This window comes from Larimichthys crocea, chromosome IV (assembly GCF_000972845.2).
Source record: "Larimichthys crocea isolate SSNF chromosome IV, L_crocea_2.0, whole genome shotgun sequence".
NCBI classification, from domain to species: domain Eukaryota; kingdom Metazoa; phylum Chordata; class Actinopteri; family Sciaenidae; genus Larimichthys; species Larimichthys crocea.
The window spans coordinates 1,920,351-1,941,054 of record NC_040014.1 but is presented as its reverse complement, the minus strand read 5'-3'; the positions used below and the strand labels follow the sequence as shown (position 1 = coordinate 1,941,054).

General features: G+C 38.7%; 2 protein-coding genes across 2 annotated transcripts in view; one reads left to right on the top strand and one right to left on the bottom strand.

Moving 5' to 3' along the window:
* Window positions 1-9,083, top strand: part of lpar1 (lysophosphatidic acid receptor 1) — a 32,975-nt gene extending 23,892 nt beyond the window's left edge. Inside the window, exon 3 of the mRNA XM_010741844.3 lies at window positions 6,598-9,083. Within this exon, the coding sequence (XP_010740146.1) occupies window positions 6,598-6,917 (320 nt within the window). The 3' untranslated portion in view covers window positions 6,918-9,083. The remainder of the gene's footprint in view (window positions 1-6,597) is intronic.
* Window positions 9,084-18,533: 9,450 nt separating this feature from the next.
* musk (muscle, skeletal, receptor tyrosine kinase) overlaps window positions 18,534-20,704 on the bottom strand; it is a 28,189-nt gene continuing 26,018 nt past the window's right edge. Inside the window, exon 17 of the mRNA XM_027278553.1 lies at window positions 18,534-19,684. Within this exon, the coding sequence (XP_027134354.1) occupies window positions 18,984-19,684 (701 nt within the window). The 3' untranslated portion in view covers window positions 18,534-18,983. The remainder of the gene's footprint in view (window positions 19,685-20,704) is intronic.

The window sequence follows — 20,704 nt, the reverse complement described above, 5'->3', positions numbered from 1 at the left end:
AAGCTTCTTTATCAATAATTGTAAACAAACGACTGAATGTGAACTTTTATCTAATCTACGCTGTGTGTGTAAGTACTGATGTGGGAAAAAGAAGAGAGGGAAAAGAAATCCCTCTGCGAACAAACAGGAAGCCACCAGGCCATTTCAGAAAGATAGAAATGTTAACCACAGATGATGGTTGGGTTGAGACAGCGATATAAAGAGGTTAAACAAGTTAAAGATACAGGAGAAAGGGGAAATTGAGAGACAGATATGGGGGTTAGAAAGGGAGACAGGCTGTAAGAGATAAGTGAGGTAGGATATAGAACAACAAGATGACAAGACGGAAAGCAAAAGAACTGGGGGAGGACAGAGAGAGAGGCAGAAAGAGAGATTAATGTGAAGAAAGAAAACCATACAGAATAATGAGAGAAGTAATTTAATATTGGGTGTTTTTTCATTTTTAAGGGCCTCAGAGAATTGCACATTAGTGGAAACCTAAGCCGGCATGAAGACATGTGAGAAATAATAGTAAGGCCTGAATATCCCAGACAGCAGAATCCGAATCTCTCTAATGAGTTAAGTATGTTCCTACATGTGGAATACATCAGCACAATGCAGAGAAAACACGCAGAGGTGTCAGACACAGCGTTCTAAGCATGAGAGACATACTGACATTACTGCTAACAATTTCCTATATTTCTAACAGTTATTACTGCAGATTTGACTTTTTTTGGTGCGTGAAACATGTTAGCATCCTGTTCTATCGCAGTTGCAAACAGACGACTGTCCTCACCAGAAGAAATGACACACTAATCGTTTGCTGCTTAAAACAACCTGTGTTAACATTTACCGACAAGCAATCCTCGTGTGGTCTTCTAAGTGATGACTGATTTCTCTCTGAAGTAAAGGCAGGAGAACGGAGGAGGTTGTTTGGTAGATGCTTTGGGGCAGACAAGCGACTGACGTAGATATTCGTAGTGGAAGGCCACAGTTTGCATCCTGTATCCTACCAACAGTCAACAATGGTGTCTTTAACCATGACCACCATGATTCCCTAACCTTAATTGAGCACTTTTATTCCAGGTTTAGACTACAGAATATAAGCCGCGGGGTGTTGTGAGCGAAAATTTGCTTTGGGTGCAACAATTGCAAAAGTTTTTCTCACGTGTGGCAGCAACTGATGTAGCATTTGGGATCACTCATCAAGTCACTTAGTCTAGCATCACTAGCATAGTCAAAGACATCAAGTCCTCCAAATTAGTCCAGTTTTCATCGGAACTATTTTCTACTGAAGAAATAGTCCCTATGCTAAACTGTGTGGTCTGTGGACATCAACCCTCTTCCCAAATCCCTGACAATTTCTGTCATGAAAATGTTCTTCAGCAGCTCACTCTCACATATCAGAAGCCAGGACATGTTCTGAATGACCAAAAACAGATAATAACAACTTTGAGTTGGGGGATGACTAATCTTCATTATCTCTCTTGAGCTTTCAAAGCAGAGACTGGAAACCGATGCCAGCATAAAACTCAGCAATAATAATAAAAAACATCTAATTTCTAGTTAAAGGACTAAACATGCAAAACCACCAGCATAATCCTTTAAGCTATTTAACCTCATATTTATGTGATTCTGCAGTGCACTACAGTACATGTGACTGGGTGCAAAAGAACGAGCTGCTGGAGACAATGTGTCAGTTTTACAGAAAAACAACGCCATAAACATCTTTTCCCTGAAAGAAACATGACACGTCACCCATTAGAGCAAAGCCTTTTCTAACAAACACCAAGTTCAATTAGGAAAGAGATCCACATTTCCTAGTTTGAAGAAAGAGGTGGTGTGCAGAGACAGAAAAAGACCTCAAACTCATTCCTCGTAATCTCCTAATGATGTTGTATAAAGCAAAGAGCTTTAAAGCTCAAAGTGAACCTCTGTTTCTGGTTAATAAGGATTATAATGTTGATTGTAAGGCGATGCATGTCGGGATGGAATGGGCTTTGTTTTCTGAGTGATTTCTCAACACCGTCCAAATGTTTTAACATTGTGTTGGAGAGCTCCTCCATCTGTCTTTGTGCCATGTATAATTATGTAAGTGAGTGTTTGCGTGTTTGTGTCTGCACATGTGAGTGTTTATCCGTGTCTACCCTCATTTTTGCATGTGTGTTTGCGTGCATGTGTGTGCTTTGTAGGAGTGTGGAGTTCATTGCCGTAGTCTGGTCCCCATTATTTCCTTATTTTTCTTCCCGTAGCCCTCTGTTCTCTGTCTTATGGAAGCCCATTTCCGCCGGGAAAAAGAAGAAAAAGGATGAAAGTTAGGAATGATAATAAAAAAAAAACTTGCAGGAAGTCAAAAAATGAGATACTAAGTTAAAGTTTTGACTGTAAGGACTGGTTTATATATGAAAGATGTAGAGGGTTAGGGTTAGGGGCTTGAGATAGAATGTCCAAATAATCATATCAATGTAATTTCTAAGTCATGATTATGAGATATTACGGCATATTGAAGTAAAAATTTCAACATAAAAAGTCAAATGAATACAAAATTGATACAAAAATCATGCACACTGAATCCTAACTTTACAGGACTGATGGCTTGTGTTGACCATATATGAGTTGAACTGCCAAAAGATCTCATTGAAAATGTTCATACCGAGTCTTTCTTTCAACAGTCCTTCTCCTGTACGTGTTTTGATTTGCTGAAATACAGTCCAGGGTGGTGGAGCAAAGTTTTAATAAGATCAATTACTGTGTAGCTGAAGATGATCCTTCATATGTCACTATAAGGACTTCAGACGTCTCTTCTGTGTACTTCCTAATTCTATCAAGACCTGGAACGTGTCAAAGTAGTTTTCTACGCATTTCTAGATTTTCCAGGCCTGCGTCACTGTTGTGTTTATTTACTTTTCTCCACTGACTTTCCATTTCCATGCTCTCTTTTCCCTCCATGTGGCATTTTCAAGATGTGACAAAGCAAAAGGATTCATTTAGACTCACTAAAACAAAACAAAACAAAAAAAAAACAGTTTGTTTCTTCCATAAACAAAAGCCCTGCTTTATCCTCTGTGACCTTGATGTGGCAGTTACACTCGTCTATGTGGCTACGGTAAGGCACATTTATGGGGGGCAAAATAAAGAGGCATGTAGGGTGTAACGCAAGCAACTATATAACTCTGGATTCAGAGAGGAAATGGAAGAATCTAAGGATGAAACGGCTCAGGTCATAGCTTCACACAAAGACTGTTTTCTTCTTCATTCTGAGGGAAAATAATGATATCCTGACATCCTAAAAACATCCTGGAAATATACATATTTTACACTCCATTTAAAGCAGAATGGGAACATTGTTAAAGAAGCATCGGGTTGTATGAATGAGAAGAAGAAACTAGAGGAATGTAGAAGAGTATTTTGTGTTTTTGGTTGTTTTGTTATGGTTTTAACCTCACTCGGACAAGAATATAGGCTGTGGTTAAGGTCAGTTTCACGATTATATTATGTAGCAGCACAGCACAAAATGAGACAGTTGTTGCTAAAGGCAGGAAACATGGTGATGAAATACAGTCATAATGTTGGTCTGAACTATTTTTCTTCTTTTTTTTTTTGACTTAACTGCTGAATGCTTCTGTGCTGTTTTTATTTGTCCTGTTCAGAGTACGATGTTTCACCGAGAGACAAATAGCTCAGATAGTTTCTCAGCCGGGCTACGAACCGTTTCAGAAATGTATCAAACTCTGGAGTCTGCCTGCATAGCTGGGAAGTGAGGTCAAGCCTTCGCTGCAGCTGCCGCCTGCAAAACACTAACAGATAACAGGCCTGCCTGTCAATATTCTCTCCCTCTATCCCTCTCTCTCTCTTGCTTTGTCTCTGTCTTACAGTCTCAAGAGTGTAATGTCCAACAGTTGTCTTATAGTTGCGACAAATAGCATCTCTCGACTGAAGCCATAGTGCCTGAACTTCCCATTCATGAGTAATGAGGCAGTGACACCCCTTTCCACTTTACTAACCACTTGAAGTAAAGATGCATTGTACTCACCCAAATGAGGCCCAAAGGTTATAGATAAGATGATTGAATACTGGAGATCTGGTTGCCAGAATGAGGTGGAGGTCAGACATTTATGTTTCTGTAGATGTTTCACATTAAGGGAGAGATAAGGGGGACGTTGATGGTGATTTGCTGCTTGATCTGACTTTAGCCATCACATAAATCTTTGTAAGTATCATATGTAACAGTTCTAGAAAGCAAATGACAATTGATGAAATGACATTTAGGCCTCATCAGAAAATGTTCATATGGTGTGTTTTGGACAAACAGCCTACCTAATTAGACTTGGGAGGTTTGAAGAATTGTGTAGTTTGCATTGCATCTCTCTTGTATTTTAATGTGCTTCTTTTGAAATGGACCAGTTAGGTGGATTTAGTGGCATGCACTGACAGTCTAAAGAATGGATGGAGTATTGCATGACGTCACCCATAGATTTCAGAAGAAAATCAAAATGTGTGGTGCAGACATGTTGGCAGTCCTGCCTCTGCCGCCTCCTGGCTTAATCAAAGCAGATACACTGTAAATTATGCATAACTTTAAGTCTTAATATAATTTGAATGGACTACAGTACAGTTGAACAGTGAACGGGAAAATTAGCTGTAGAGAACAAAACATTTTTTTGTACCACACTGTAATCGTGCATATTTCTGCTGGGAAGTTTGACATTTCAATATGAGGGCTTATGGAGATTGAGTCTGCCTCAAATGGATGTTTGAGGAACTGCAGTTTTTGGCACTGAGGCATGGGCTTTGCTTCACAGTAGCATCTAAGAGAATCTACAGCAGCTGCAGTCAAACAGTATTTTTTGCTTAGGAAGATTCCCAACTAAGTAAAATGATCCATAAGTGTCTAAGTGGCAGCCATAAAAAGAGCTGGACAAATTTTCTAAATGCTCAGAAAAGGTTATCTCCTTTAGCATAGGATACACCGGACTGTCCTTTATGAAAGGTCACTTCTGGGTTGTAACATATAATATAAATGTACATGTGATTAGTCAAGTACACAGTACTTTATTGTTAATACTGTATAGCTCTTCAAAAGGGCCGTTGAATGTTTAAATAACAGAGGCAGTTACATCCTTAAAATTGTTTGTGAAAAAAGTCTAAAATAATAAATATATTTGTTTGTTTCCTTCCCATTAGATAATTGTTATTCTACATTTTTCTTTTCACTCAGTTCTCTAATGTATCTAAATGGGAAGTGCTGTGGGTTTATACCGCGTGATGAAAGTAAATGGGAGATATTGTTTCACACAGATTGCAGATAATGGCTTGATTAAGATCTATTTAAATTATTTATATCACTATGTTTGTGTGCTTTTGACTTAGAAGACAGCATTGTAATGGTGTTTTTCACTTTGTGTACTCCTGTATTGGTGCCTTCAGGCCTTAGCAATCACAAACTGTATGAAACAATGTGCAACAAAAGTACTTTGCGGTCAGAATGTTTCATTAAGAAGTTTTAAATGTGGTTATAAAGTGATTTGGGTGTTTTTGTTATGTAGATTGATGATGGTGTGGTTGTTAAGTGTTATGTGTGATGTGGTTTTAAAGTGAGTGTGTTTCAAGGCAAAAACAAGTCTGGCGCCCAGATTGTTTGGCTTCACCTGTGTGTTACAACATCAGTGGTTGTGTACATTTGACATTTTGTATTGCTTTTGTGTCTTTCTTCTCTACTCTCTCTTCTCTTCTATTTTACGGTTCAGTCGAAGAAAAGGAGACACAAGGAGATGTCTGCCTGCTTTAAATCCAAGATGTCACATTAACATTATATTCAATTCAGAGTGAAGGTACAGGTGGCAGGAAGCCTCCTATGTGCGGCATTATAATTGATACATTTTAAGGTGACACTGTAAACACATGCAACCATTTTCAGTATTTCAGCTTAACTCTAAATGAAATCACTTTTTCTCAGTGACTCATGTGAGTCAGCAAAATTCAAGTCCAAAGCAAGTCATCAGTTTTGAAATTAAATTCATGAGTCACGAAAATTTAAACAGGAAGTTCAGGGCTTAGTACTGCAATGGATAACTCTGAAAATACAAAATAGATAAACATATACTGGGTGAAATACAGTCAGTCAACTTAAAGAAAATCAAGCTCAGTCAGCCCAAGTGTTTCATTTGGCTCATGAAAAGTACATGAAGTTCAGTGATTTGTAACAGTGACTCATGTAACGCAAAGTCAAAAACATGACAAAGGCAGAAAAAAAGGCTAAATACACCAATATTCTGTCTTTATATGTAAATAAAAAATGTATTAATTACTCTCATTCACATAACTCAACTAATCATTATGTGTGTAATTTCCCACAACAAAACCACTTGAAAAACTTCAAAACTAATAAAGTGCAACAGGATTAACTCAATGACTTCATGGGGATCATGGATCAAGAATACAGGCAAAGATTTGGTGAACTCTTCACAGCCCCTTCTCCCATTAAGAGTGTGACACCTCCAATGTTTTTTATTCTTTTTATGTTTTTAAGTTGCTTTATATAATTGAACCTGTTGTTGTACATATGTTGTACATAAATACCAATGTTTCACATTCCCATCCTGCTTTGTGTCTCCACAGGTGCGTTTATCATCTGCTGGACGCCCGGCCTGGTCATCCTCCTTCTCGACGTCTTCTGTGCCAACTGCAACGTCCTCACCTATGAAAAGTTCTTCTTGCTTCTCGCCGAGTTCAACTCGGCCATGAACCCCATCATCTACTCCTACCGCGACAAGGAGATGAGCGCCACCTTCAGGCAGATCCTGTGCTGTCAGCGGCAGGAGAACGTCAACGGGACGACGGCGGAGGGATCTGACCGATCAGCGTCGTCAATCAACCACACGGTGCTGAGTGGCGGTATGCACCATCACCATCACAACAACGAACACTCAGTGGTATAAAGGAAGGCAAAAGGTTGCAGAGATTAATCCAACTGCTTGATTTGGTTAATCTCTTTTGGAGAGACTGACTGAAAGAAGGTAAATGGCAGCGTGGGAAGGTCAAGAGGGACTGTGGACATGATACAAACTAAAGTAACAGTAATGTGATGAATTTGAGAATGAAGATTAGGTAGGTGGAGTGCAGTTGATGATGACATCACAATGAAGAAGAGGATGGCAAGTATGAAGAAAGATGACAAGACTTTATCGCTGTGTGGAAGAAGAACAGGGGAGGAGTCTGATCTGATCTCCAAGAGGCTGTTAGTATTTTTGTTTAGTTGTTTATTATTTCCTGTTTGTTTTAAATGTGTTGTCATGGACAACGCTGATATGAACTATTTAAAAGTAATCTGTGAAATGAAGGTAATGCCAGTATAACCCATCCTCTTTCTCCATTGTTCTCTAAACTTTGTATCCTGTCATCGTAAGTTTCAGACTTTTTCCCCTTGATACCCCATTCTTAAGAAAGGTCTCATATATCATACATGCATATTTCACAAGCTCATAGTTGCAACATTTAAGGTCTGAACCAAGATTTAAACTTATTCTTTCTTATTTTCTTTAAGTTTGAAGGAAAGTTTAAACAACACATGCCGTTTTGTGCAACTGAATGTTTATACAAGTTATCTCCAGCAGCTTTAACTTTAAAATCACCCTTCTTGATAGGGTTCAGATCTATTTCCAGGGTTTTAAGTCAAAACGTAGGCTTCAAAATGAAACATGTATGGGACCTCCTGCTAATGCTAACAAATGACCATATCAATGCTGACGTGTTTGATATGTTTAGTCACTCACCAAAATATACTGCAAAACCTTTCAACACAGTATTGTTTGAGTACCTGGAGTCGCTATTCATTCTGCAGTAGATCCATCATTGTAACAACCTTACAACCTAAATACTGCGGGGACTCATCATTCTACTGAACCTCTTCTACTACTAAAAAGCTTTTGTGAATGCATCCCAAAAGTTTTTCCTTTCATCCAACTTAAATACTTAAATGGTTCAGGAGCTGCAGAAATCCTGAGTTGTTTCCCTCTAAGGAACTAAGAGTTGAGACAAGTTGTTCTAGGGATCTTACCAAAAAGGGGGGGGAGATGTTCGAATGTTTTAGAGCAGGCTGGGCCACAGTGTTATGTGGAGACAAGGTGAAGGTCATATCTGGTGAGCGTTAACAGACTTTGTCTATGTCTGTGCGGCTTACTGATGGAAGCGAGGCGGATGTGTGAAAGTTTCATCAGTGTTTATGTGAAATTGCCCTCTGGTGGCGCAAGTAGGATATCTGAAACTGAAAATTACTGTAAATTATATGAAATTATAATTGTAAAAAAGTAGATGATATATCTTCACGACAAGATAGGTCATTCTGTTTTTTTCAAAATAGGGATAAAATATCAATGAATTCATAGTTTACAGTACAAACCACATTTTCCAACGGATGGTATGTTAGCAGATTACAAACACTGAACCTGCTCTATATACCATCAACCATCCAGAACTGAAGACATGGTGGGGAGGCATCCGACTCGAGTATGTCACACCGTGACAAAGCCAAAGATAAACATAAAAAAGCTACTTTGAACTTGGGCCATTTTGTAATAAAGCAAACTGCTAACAAGTCTTAAGAGTCTACAGCTGCATTAGCAGCTCTGTAAGGCTGTATTTAGGCACAGCAGTGCTTTGAGCCTAAATGCTGATGTCAGCATGCTAACATGCTGATGTAAGGCACATAACATTCACCATGTACTATCTTGGTTTAACTTGTTAGCATGGTGAAATGTGCTAATTAGTACAGCTAAACACGATTTTGACCTGATAATGGTGCTAAAAAGTTAAGTGGTCCAGTTAAGTCTGGACTTCATTTTAGCTTAGGCTGAATTAGTGCTAAAAATTCCCAAATCAGAAAGCCCAAGGTGGATCTTTTACATGCCACCATTGGGGAAAATGATCATTTCAGAATATGGTCTATTACATTTCTGAGGGACTTACGTCCTACAGTACTACGTTCTGATGCACGCATTTTATGCGAGGTGAGGTGATACCGATGTCCATCAAAAATATGTCATGTTTTGTTTATGTCACTGTAGGAGTTGGTTGGGGTTGCAATAATAATTCAAATTTTCTGTATACATAAACCCATCTGCATACACATATATCCTAGTCCCCCTCCATTGTCTTTCTTCGCCATGGCTGCATCCATCTTAATAGCCACATTGAGAAACGTATAATGTACAGTTTTTCTCTATTCATGACCCACTGAGCTCTTTCATTTTCTTTCTTATTTGCACTGCTGCATGTGACCACGTCTCCAAAGTGAAGGATTTCATTAATTCAGGCATTTAACAGCTCAAATAACACAGTGTCATTAAAATATGTCAGCCATTTCCTGGTGCTAATATCAGGAGGTGGAATTTTTAGTGTCTGTAATATTTCCCAGCAACAAATTGTGCTGTCCAGCATTTCATTCTGAGAATCATCATTGAGATGCAGCTAAGGATTGTGTGGTATGGATACCCAACCCTAAAAGTCTTGACTGAGGGGAGTGTCATTCAGCCAAAGATCAGTGTTTGTAGCTTCACAGAGAATTACTTTGGCACATACTTCAGTTTGGACTCATGTCTCATGTGGAACCTGGTGACAGGCATATTGTGGGATTATGATCATGGTGATGTTACCAATACAACTTTATGAGATACCAAAACATTAAGCATTTTTAGTAGTCAGTTCTTTATTAATGGTGTACTGACAACCATGACGTATTACAGTTTACTCAAAGGTTTAGTAGCCTTTAGGGTGTTCTTCTTAATCAAGTGACTTCATGAACGGTGAGGCAGAGTTGAGCCAATCTAGTGTTGAATGATGTTATATTCCACTCCCTGACTTCTGCTAAGTCCACTCCCTGACTTCTGCTATTAACTTGAGATTCTCAGCCAGCTGAAAGTCAGTCTGGTGATGCTATGACGTGCGTTGTTAAAAATTGCCAGCTGAACGTTTTGTCCTGACTCGAATCAAAACAGTTTTTGGCCAAAATACATAGACAAAGCTCCTAATGGCTGACAGAAAAGTGAAAATAACAGCCAAAAACATAGTCAAATGTTTTCCAGGAAGCAAGATGTTTGTCAGGGATTTAAGCTGCAGTGTTAAAATGAGGTCAGCTGGTATCTTTGCTTGTCAAAGTTGCCGGATATGTTGCCCTGTTTGTGAGGCAAGTTCTTTTACAGTCTGGATTTTTTTTTTATCTGTTGAGAGTGGGGTGTGGATTTCTTAAATCTTCTGGTTGTGCCTTTACACTGTAAAAAGCACAAACATTTTGAGAAAGCTCTAAGGCAACATTGTTAGATTTTTTTTTTAACTTAATACATTAAGTTTTGCCTTTGAGTTTGTACAACTTTCACTTCTGTTGTTAACAGCAGCACTACCACTCATTGTTCCATTGACCAAACCAAACTGTTCCATTGACAAACATTCACTGTAACCATTTTTCTAACAAAGTATCGATTCAGGTTATATAGCGAACCAACTAAACTTCTGTCTTTGTATGTCTTTGTTTACCAGTGTGTCACTCTATGTACACCATTGTAAGTATATGTGTACAGTATGTATGTATATAAAATATATTATTCAAAGTTAATCACCAAAGGGAAAGCATTTTTGTGTTTGTAAATTTAATTGTGTTATACTCTGTCCAAATGTACTGTAGGATTTTGTTTATGGTTTTTACGTCATGAGCTCTTTTGTATTGTGATCCTCATTAATGAATTTCCTGTAGACGCTATTACAGTTATTAACTTGTTTGTGACCCAGAACTAGATATCTATGTGTGCAGTGCCTTCCGGTCCTCCTCATTAAAGATTAACTTAACACCAAGCTGAAAAGTAGTGTTTCACCTCTGACCACACCCAGCAGTGATGTCACAGTGTCCTGGTGTACACCTGTACATCACTGCAGCAAGGTGAGAAGTTAAACCACTGAAGGTCAGCAAAAACACAAAGATTTTCAGGCGGTTTTAAGCTACTCTTTAAGTCTGTGTGTCGCTAACATCGTCGTTTTGCAGTTGCCTTAAAGTAGAACAAAGATTGTCACTGTTTGAGATATATTTCACTTTTGTAGAATGTTTTCACAAGAGAGCATGTTTTTTTTGAGTCACAAACATACACAACACAGCCTCAAAAATATTAAATAAGTACAAACTCATATACACAGATATAAACTCTTGTTCCAAATGACAAAAATTCATGTTTTTTTGGGGTGAAAATAACTTTAAATCATCTGATGTTGGGGCCAACGATTGCGATTCAAATGTAATCTAATTTAATTTGTTTTTGTTTTCAACAAAAAAAAATCATTCTTAAGGGCATCACACACTGCAAGCATGTGACGCATGTCAAAATGTCAAAACATTGGCCCCATTCCACACGTCTTGATACAGATCACTCAACTATTGTGGATGACAGGATACACCACTGTCCTTTTTCCCTGCGTTAATGTCCACAAACTTTCCCGATAAGCAACAGTTTTATCAGATTAGTTCCCCACATTAGCCCATCTTGGCTATTGTACCCTGACTACTTATTTTGTGTGAATTGTGCATCCAGTGTTTGCTATCGGGTTATATATTGATGTTACATGATGCAGGCGGTGTGTGTTGCACTTTAGAAATGTAATAATTTTAATACCATAAACTGTTCCTTAAGTGAATACATAGCATGATAATATGTACATTACTAAGACCAGTCTTCCTAAATTCAGGTCTGAAACATTGTGTTCTTCCAAAGTGAAACATTTCAGATTTAACAAACCATGTACCAGTAGTTTGTAGAAAGTAATTGTGACAAAGACATAAATGTGATTTCCATACTATCTATACTGTACGGGCCAATATCAATGAATGTCCACCCAGAGTCATAGTGTTGATATCCAGCAACAATAAAAACATGAGAAAAGTCTGAGTTGTTGTGTTGTTGTTGTTTTTTAAATACATTTTTAGAAATAAAAAGCAAAGAAAAGCAAAAATAGTGTAGGATGATAATGGCATTTATTTTACAGTACTGGTGTTTTTTAAGGGTCTGACTTTATCACATATTTAGCCTTGCTGATGTTTGTCCTTTCTGTTATCCAGCAGTGTTTTGTTACTATGACATCCAAAAGGTCAGTAACAGAGTCACAGACAGATACAGACTGATTATATGTGCTTCATGACATGCACGTTTTCTTTTTTTTATTATTTTGGCTAGACCTAATAATCTGTAGACCTTGAGTTCAAATAGCCTTGACTGTTAGCAGAAGTGCATGTGATTGGGGAAACACATTTTTTCATTGTGTGGTTTGTGGATGTGCAGGAAATGTGCAAGAAAATGCTCAAGAAATTAACTTATCACAATTTACATGTTGTGACATGGAAATGACTTGACAATATTGCTGAGGTCAAACAGGGTAACTGGTTTTCTCATTTAGTTTCTACATGTAACCCAAACTATTTAAAGCTGTGCTACTGAAAATGTCTTTATAAGGTAATAGTACGTCAGTGTTGGCGTTCACTTGATGTGTAATATACCCATGATGAAAGCATACACTATTTTTCACAAAGAATTACAATAAATAAAGAGAAGAGCGGTGTGCTACTAGGGAGTCAGCTTTTTCTGTTGAGACTGTGATGGACCATGACTGATATCACTCATCCCTGGACTATTTTGATTTTGATGTTTTTAAGTCTGTGTCTGTTGGTTAACCTAAATGAACTGAAACCATCACCAAGCCAAGTGCCAAATTGTTTACCCAAGAAGAGGCCTGAAGAGGAGCTGGTCCAACCCTGCAGTTGAGTGGAGCAATGATGAAAAGCTAGCCGAGCCCACCTGGGTTTTAAGTAAGGCGGGCATCTATTTATTACTGACTGGTAACCAAGAAATGTAAGCACGTGGTGGTCTGGCTGGTACAGCTACTGTATAGGGTCTAACTCCAAATTATCACTGTTGACAATCTGTCTTTAGGATAAAGATATCTATATAAGATGATATGATGTTTTGAAATACCACAGTTATTCTATGGAGCTTTTGAATTGTAGCCTGGCATTGCTAGACCAGCTAGCTCAGGGTGTTATTAACAGGTGCAGACCAAACTGCCTCTGGATGCAATTGCGGACTGACAAACAATCAGACCAATGCAATGTGTGACATAGCTCACCAAATTTTGTTGAAATTACGGCAGACAGCTTTCTTATCAAAATAAAGCTTTAGGTGCAGTTTTTGGTTCTTTTAGAGAAATTGTAAAATGTAAGTAAAATGCCTCAGCAGCAAATAAGATCACGCTCCTCTGTACAGACATTGTACAGACATCACGCCCCATATCATATAAACAGCCCAAACAGATCCAGGATAAGTGGAAATCTGTCTGAATGGGACAGACCCCAAACACATCTGCCAGAGCAAATAAAACATGAGCTTGCAGACATATCTGGTTCAAATTAATTGAATCGGCCTTCACTGCCAAGAAAATCAAAACTACAAAGAAAAACTAATCAACATAAGAATAATTTCTGAAAGTAAAAGCTTAGAATAATGACACCACATTGCAAAATGTAGACTGTGACATGAAGCAGGAACTGCATTATGTATTGCTGGCATATGTGGTATGTGCGTATGTTTAATGCTACTGTAGGGTCAGGGTCACTGTGTCGTGTGACATGAATTAAGCAGCAGTCCTAGCAACAACGGCCAAATGTTTTTATAGGAAAGAATGTTCTGTGTGTGCGTGTGTGTCTGTATGTGTGTGTGAAACACACTCTGTGCTTGTTTATTGTTCCACAGCTTTAGAGTGCTAGCCTCCAGCTGACTGATATATGTCTCCCTACTTCCTGTTGCTCCCTGAATTGGCCAATCAGGGCCAGTGCGGCCACACAGGAAGTTCCTCTGTGCTGTCGCTGAGTGAAGGGGATGTCACATCTTCGTCACAATGTCAATATAGACACTTTCCGTGGTTCCCAGCATGATTTGCTGACTGACAAATATATCCCTTTGGTCAAATGTCCCACTGCATGTGTGGCAGATAAGTTAAAGTCAATGATTTGAAGGGAGAAAATCAACAATCCTGTTGCCAGTTAAAGTTATGAGGCGTGGAAAACTCAACAAGACATTAAAGGCTGAGCTGCTAACATGCCAAGCCTTCCAGGAATTGCAGGACTTATACTGAGACATTCAGAAAATTTTAGAACGTGAAGCACTCCAGAGTCCAGCTTCCTCTGAAACATTACCATATAATCTCTAATAATAATAATGTGTTGCAAAGATGCACTGAAGGAGATTATCATGACAAAACAGGAAATGATTTTTCACGGGCATATAAATCACCAAACACTGAGAAATGCTATTGCAAGCAGGAATGTTGGAGAGTCCATTCAGATAAAGCTTTTGTTTGGGGAAGGGGACACTTGACTAATTCTTTGTGAATGTGTGTATTCAGTATCTGCAGCTGACTTTTGGATACATTTTGACTAAAGCAAGAAAGAGCAAATGGAGACATGGTGAAGGAACTGACTGTGACTAAAAGATAAGAAAGGAAACAGTGACGATGGAGAGGGAGAAGAGGAAGGAGCTAAGATGGAACAAAAAGAGAAAGGAGTTGATAAGAAAAGAAAAGGGTGGAATGAGTGAAGACCGTATGACAAGAGTGTGGTGACTTGAAGGGACAAAACAGAGAGAGAAGAAGGGAGACGACAGGTTGGGAAAAACTGATGGCTTGCTGTAGAAACATCTTCTGTCTTACAGAGATCTCTAACAGAACGGATACACTTCTATTTTAACCAGCAGCTGTCTACACAGACTGTGCAACAGCTTGCATTTCACTCATGTATTATGCCTTGTGTTTTACACATATGGACTAGAGAGTTTATATGAGGACGTGCCACGCAATCATTTATAATTTCAAGATCATTATATTTAAATGGAAACACAGTTATCATAGATTTACTCATGGAGTGTGTTGTCTTCATCCTAAGTGACATTTATCATGCTATCACAGGGTGCACAAGTAGACATGGAATATAATATGCATAACTATGTTTTTCATTAGGGTATATTCCCCTGAAAATACAAATCATTATGTTTTTATTACCATGAGATGAGTCTTTTACATTTAAGGTGCCTACGACAAAGTCTTTTACTGAGTTTGCCACAAACTAAACACTGACTTTTAAAATGCCATTTCACCTTTTTCACACATTTCATGGCCACCAGTCTCCATTACATTGGTAAGGAGAAGGGCGAGGCAAGGAGGATGTAATGAACAACTACACCACTAGATGCAACTCAATCCTACACATTGGTCCTTCAAAGGCTAGTAGAGTAGCCAAAAAGAACAACTAACACAACAAGGCAAAGCAAAATGCCAGTATGATTCAGTGCCTTTTGTTTAGAGCAGGCATGTCCAGAGTATTTATTTATTTATTTTTTTAATGTTAGTATTGGCCCCCAGGCATCTTCACATTGTCAAATCTGGCCCTCTTCAAAAGACGTTTGGACACTCCTGGTTTAGAGAATTCATGCAATAAAGCTTTTATTATTCAGTATGAAAAACTGTTTAATGTGTTTTAATATGCACTTGTAACAAAGAATAGTAAAAAGATGCTTGTTTGGCAAATCATGCAGTGGTAATGAACATGTATTCAGAAGTAGCCTTTAAACCATGCAGTTACTTCATTAACTGTATGATACACAAAGATTGTCTTAGTGTAATTTTTGACTTTTAAAAACGCTATAAAATCATTTACACACCACAAATAACGACAAAGACGCACACACAATGAAAAATTGAGAATACGCTGACTAAATTCGGGTCAAACTAAAACTTTCTTGTGCATGTGCAGCATCTCCCCTTCATGAACCTACTCATGACGAAAGTTCACAGACGAAACAAACAAAATTTCAGACAAAATAAACATATCTTGAAAGCATGGTTTACTAATGAGGAATGCAGTTTGAGTACCCCCAGTCCTCTGTTTGCTCAAGCAATGAGAGCATGTTTCAGTACCGAACAGGTCCTACATCCGATACCCAGAACCAGTCTGTCTATTCAACAGAGGGGAGGGGGAGAAAACCTAGATATTCACAAACTTTATGATGATATGAAGATGATGCATCTGAGACGTTTCTCTCGCATTAGGGAATCCGGATACATAAAATATCTGGTCTCAGCCCACAATAGAGCACAAAAAAAATACAGAAGACAGTGTGAAAAAGAAAGAAATAATACAGGAGTAAATCTGATGTGGACAAAGAAATCCGTAGGAGGTGTGAGGAGAGGAAAAAACACATGAGGACGTGGGAGTGAGACAGTCTGATCCATAGTTTAGATCAAGGAGAAGAGGGATGAGCAGTCTAGGCCAAGCTCCATGCTGCTTTCTTTAAACAGTTTACATTGGGCATCCCCACACAACAGACACACTCACTCACACACAAGTAGGCGTCCTCCATAAAACTTACACACGCACACACAGGGAGGCAAACATATTCACAAACTTAGACAAACACACCCAATTCAGTGGAACACATGCACACAGTGACACGTCACAGAACCAATATTCCCGGCAAAGAAAACAGAAATTCATCGTAAAAATGTCTCCCAGAGACAAACCTGCTTCTCTGCTTCAGTTTACCCTTCTGATCCCTCTTGTGGTGAGTCATAACACTGCAGCATCCACATGGTAAAGCACTTGGTGCACTTTTTTTCTGTCATGTGGGGTGGGGGGCTGGTAAGGAACATGTATTAAGGGAGGTTCATGATTAAATAAACAGAGAGAAAGAGGCATTTACTGTAGAGCAGTTTGGGGTCAGAGAAGAAGCCTGTGTCCTTCTAGTTGTAAAAAACACATTTTTTCCATATTGATTTCAATAAATTGAAATAGTTACGTCTCAACCATCTGCCCGTCTTCTTCATGTCTGTCTCTGTTCATACCTCCATCGCTCCGTCGTTTGTTCAAAAGTTGTCCTTCAAATAAAACTAAGGGAGTTTTAGGACACGTGTCATTTGCTGTGGGTACGTCTGTGGATGTGGGTTTTTTTACTGCTGTTCCACACTCTTACGATAAAGCCACACCAGAAAACTGCAGCCTAAATGGAGCCGCTGCCTAGCATTTATTTTCTATGAGGTGCAGCAACACACAGAATGGTGTCTATCCATCTAGCCATCCATCATTTCAACACTTTGCGCCGAAGAAATTAAGATCTCTCAAATGATTCATGTGAAAGGTTATTGTATCCAGAGATAGATGATTTTTTAACGCTTCCGAACTTGCCTGTAAACAAGAGAAATGGACCAATTGTCATCAAATCTACTGAGCATATTCAGGCATGAAAACTTTCCCTGATGGACACTCTGTGAGCTTTCTGTGGCCCCAGTAGATGATGATTCATCACAGAAAGAACAATCAGGAGCATTACCTCCCTCCCTCTAGATCATTGGTATAGCACAAGCCAAGAAGCCTGTTGTAGTTGGCTAGCAATTACTGTTCCCAAATATGCTTTTCCTGTCACTACAAATCATCTGCATCCAGCTGTTTGTTTTCACTAGTTTTAAAGAGGGGTTTTGGTAAGCTAAGATAATTCCTTGATACTGTCTAGATTTCTTAGCTTTAAAACATCCATTGTCAGCATAGAGGATGCATGCACAACTTTATGCATAAAAATATGATTTTATTTTATTTTCCAGATCTCAAATACAAACGTGTTTATTTATTACGTTTATTTGCAAGTGATACAAAGAAATATCAGCAGTAAGTGAGGCAAAATCTGCATCATGATGTTACGTAACAAATAACATAAACATAATGTCACGCCAATATGTAAAACGAAATAAAATTCATCTGAAAGGCAAGTCTCATTTGATATTAATCTCTTAAATAAATAAACAAGACTAAAGGAAACAAAAACTGCTTTGACACAAGAGATGTACTTAAATTGTGTAATAATGTGACCCTTAGTCAAGTTAATACAGTTGAAATGAGAGCAAAGTTTGATCTGTAAGAGAGAGTTTCAATCTTTGCAAGAACCAATTAAATATTTCTTCTCTGTGTGAGGATATTTTTGCACATTGGGACATTTTGCCCATTCTTCACTCGCTTAAGTCTATTTTAAGGCACGGGAATGAATTTAGTTAATGAGTTTCTGCAAAATAAATGATAAAAGTGAGAGACTTGTGGGTGATGATGACGCAAGTTGGAAGAATTCATTAACAAGCTTAAAACATTTTTTTTTTTAGATACCAGTGCTGCAGTATTTTACTTTGTCAAACTGTGTATCAAACACTGTCAAAAAGTAAAATCAACACCAAAAGAAGACAGAGATCAACAACACGATGAAAAAGAAACAAAAAAGTTCAACGAGAATGCCCAAAAATGGAATAGCAACTTGTCTATAAAAACAACCAACAGCAATGGTTTAAAGTGAGTGTGTGCCACTGTGGAATTAGAGGTGACTTTCTAAGTTTTTCAAATGAAGCAATAACTGTCATGTCCCATTGTCTTTCTAATATTTAGGAGTCAGCTTAACAGCTCAGAATAAAGAAAGAAAAATCAAACAAGTCCTCATTGCAAGTAAGTATGTAAATGCAAGTAAGTGATCTAAAATAGTTAAAGGGCTATCTGCATGGTTAGTGGCTTAATGTCTCCAGAGATTAAGACTCTGGGGTCAGGGATCAAATCAAGAGTCTGTTCATACATTCATTTCATGTTTTTCAAAAATAAAGCAGAGCTGTCTGATGGATGTGCTGATAAATGATCAGGAGTGATGGGTTCCTTATAAACAACTCCTGAACTGAAGCAATATGCAAATTACTAAAATATGATATATTATTTGATATGAAAAGTGTTTATGATACAAAAACTCCCTGAAAAGAGAATTGGTAAAAGCTTTTTACTGTTTGGGTATACTGTGTATTCTATGCTCAGTGTCAGGGTTGATTTAAAGTGTGTTTTCAGACACCAAATCAGTACATAAGTCATAAGGGACAGACATTGTATTGTAAAAAAGTCCCCAGCCAGGTTAGCAGTCAGCCTCAGTGTCGGTATTCATGCTCAGTGTGTTTTGATGCATACGCTCCAATATTCGATGTATACTACTGAAGCTGGGCCTATCTGATGGGTGTGTGCTCCAACAAAGCCTCATCAGATTATACAGCTCCAGAGGACAGTTCTCAGGACAGGAGAGGATATGACCATCCCTCACATAGTAAATAACCTCCTCGTGACCCATACCATAGTACGGCTGCATCCCATGGGAGAAAATCTCCCACAACACCACACCATAAGCCCACACGTCTGACTCAGTTGTGTAGCGGTTGTAGAAAATAGACTCTGGGGGCATCCAGCGAATGGGGATGGCATCATTCTCGTTGGCTTTGTAATAATCAGCTGAATAGATGTTTCTTGAGAGACCGAAGTCTGCAATCTTCACCACCATTTCCTCTCCAACTAGGCAGTTCCGGGTTGCAAGGTCACGATGGACGAACTTGCGTTCTGATAGGTACGCCATTCCTGCTGCTATCTGCTTGGAAATTGACAGCTGCTCAGTACACGAGAGAAGTCCCGCCTCCAGCTCAGAGGAAAAACTGCGACCTGACAGGCTGGCACGGCTGAGGGTGCGCACTGATTGGGTTGGAGATCGGCGACGCAGGAACTCATTGAGGTCACCATGGGCCATGTACTCGAACATCAGACACATGGGTTTACCCACTGCACACACACCTGAGGGGGAAAGCATACAGATGATTTTATTTCATGATCAATGACATAACGTATACACAGCAGGCTTGTGAATGATGCATTTCCCCACCACAGAGGTTTGAGAGTACAAACACAAATACTCCACCACATAAACACATTGGTGACATCATGAAACCATGCTGAATAAAGTATTTTTCTCTCCAACAGTATATCATTCAATAAGTTCATTCACTGTAAAGGGTAAATACACATTCAGCCTAGACATAAACACAGATGAAACCACGTATGATGTGTACATGCTCACAAATAAACTCTCACGCATAGTGGATGTACAGTCTTACATTAGCAGCCCTGTCATGTAAACATGGTGTGTTTCTAAATTAACCTTGTGTTCTTCTGAGCCCGTCCGTGCCGTGGGTAAACACAGGCAATTAAAGAGAATTTCTAAACCTGGGAGTAGTATGATTGTGGCTGCATTACTTGTGAATCTCCGATGTGATTAAGAGAACTTAATTTAGTTCCCTGGAAACTTGGCTTCCACAGCCTCCACAACTGAAAGAAAGTGTTTTGATATATTCTTCAGACAGAGACAGAAGCTACTAAGTGAAGCACTTGACAGTAAATCCTAAAGGGATCTTGGCATCATCGAGAAATAAATTAAAATTGTAAGGACAGGAATGAATTCTTCTGGACGCTGATAGCACTTTGCAGAATATTCTAGCATGAGCAGAGATTTTCTCTCATTCTACATTAATTTACTACTTATTTACTTTACGTCTATAAAAGAGTGGCTGTTTGCTTGTTTGTCTACACATTCCTGCAAATGCTTTTTTTGCCATGTGCACTGCTAAGAGGAATTAGAGCACACACTGTTAAGACTGTGCAGAGGCCCAAAAAGCCCTGCAGAAGTTGTAGATGTGCCATTCATGTAACCTGGCATTCACAGCCAGATTTGGGGTACTTAATGGTTCTCTGTGGGGAAAAAATCACAACAAACCACCAGGTATGCCAAAAAGAAAAGAAATAACCCCACTGGAACCA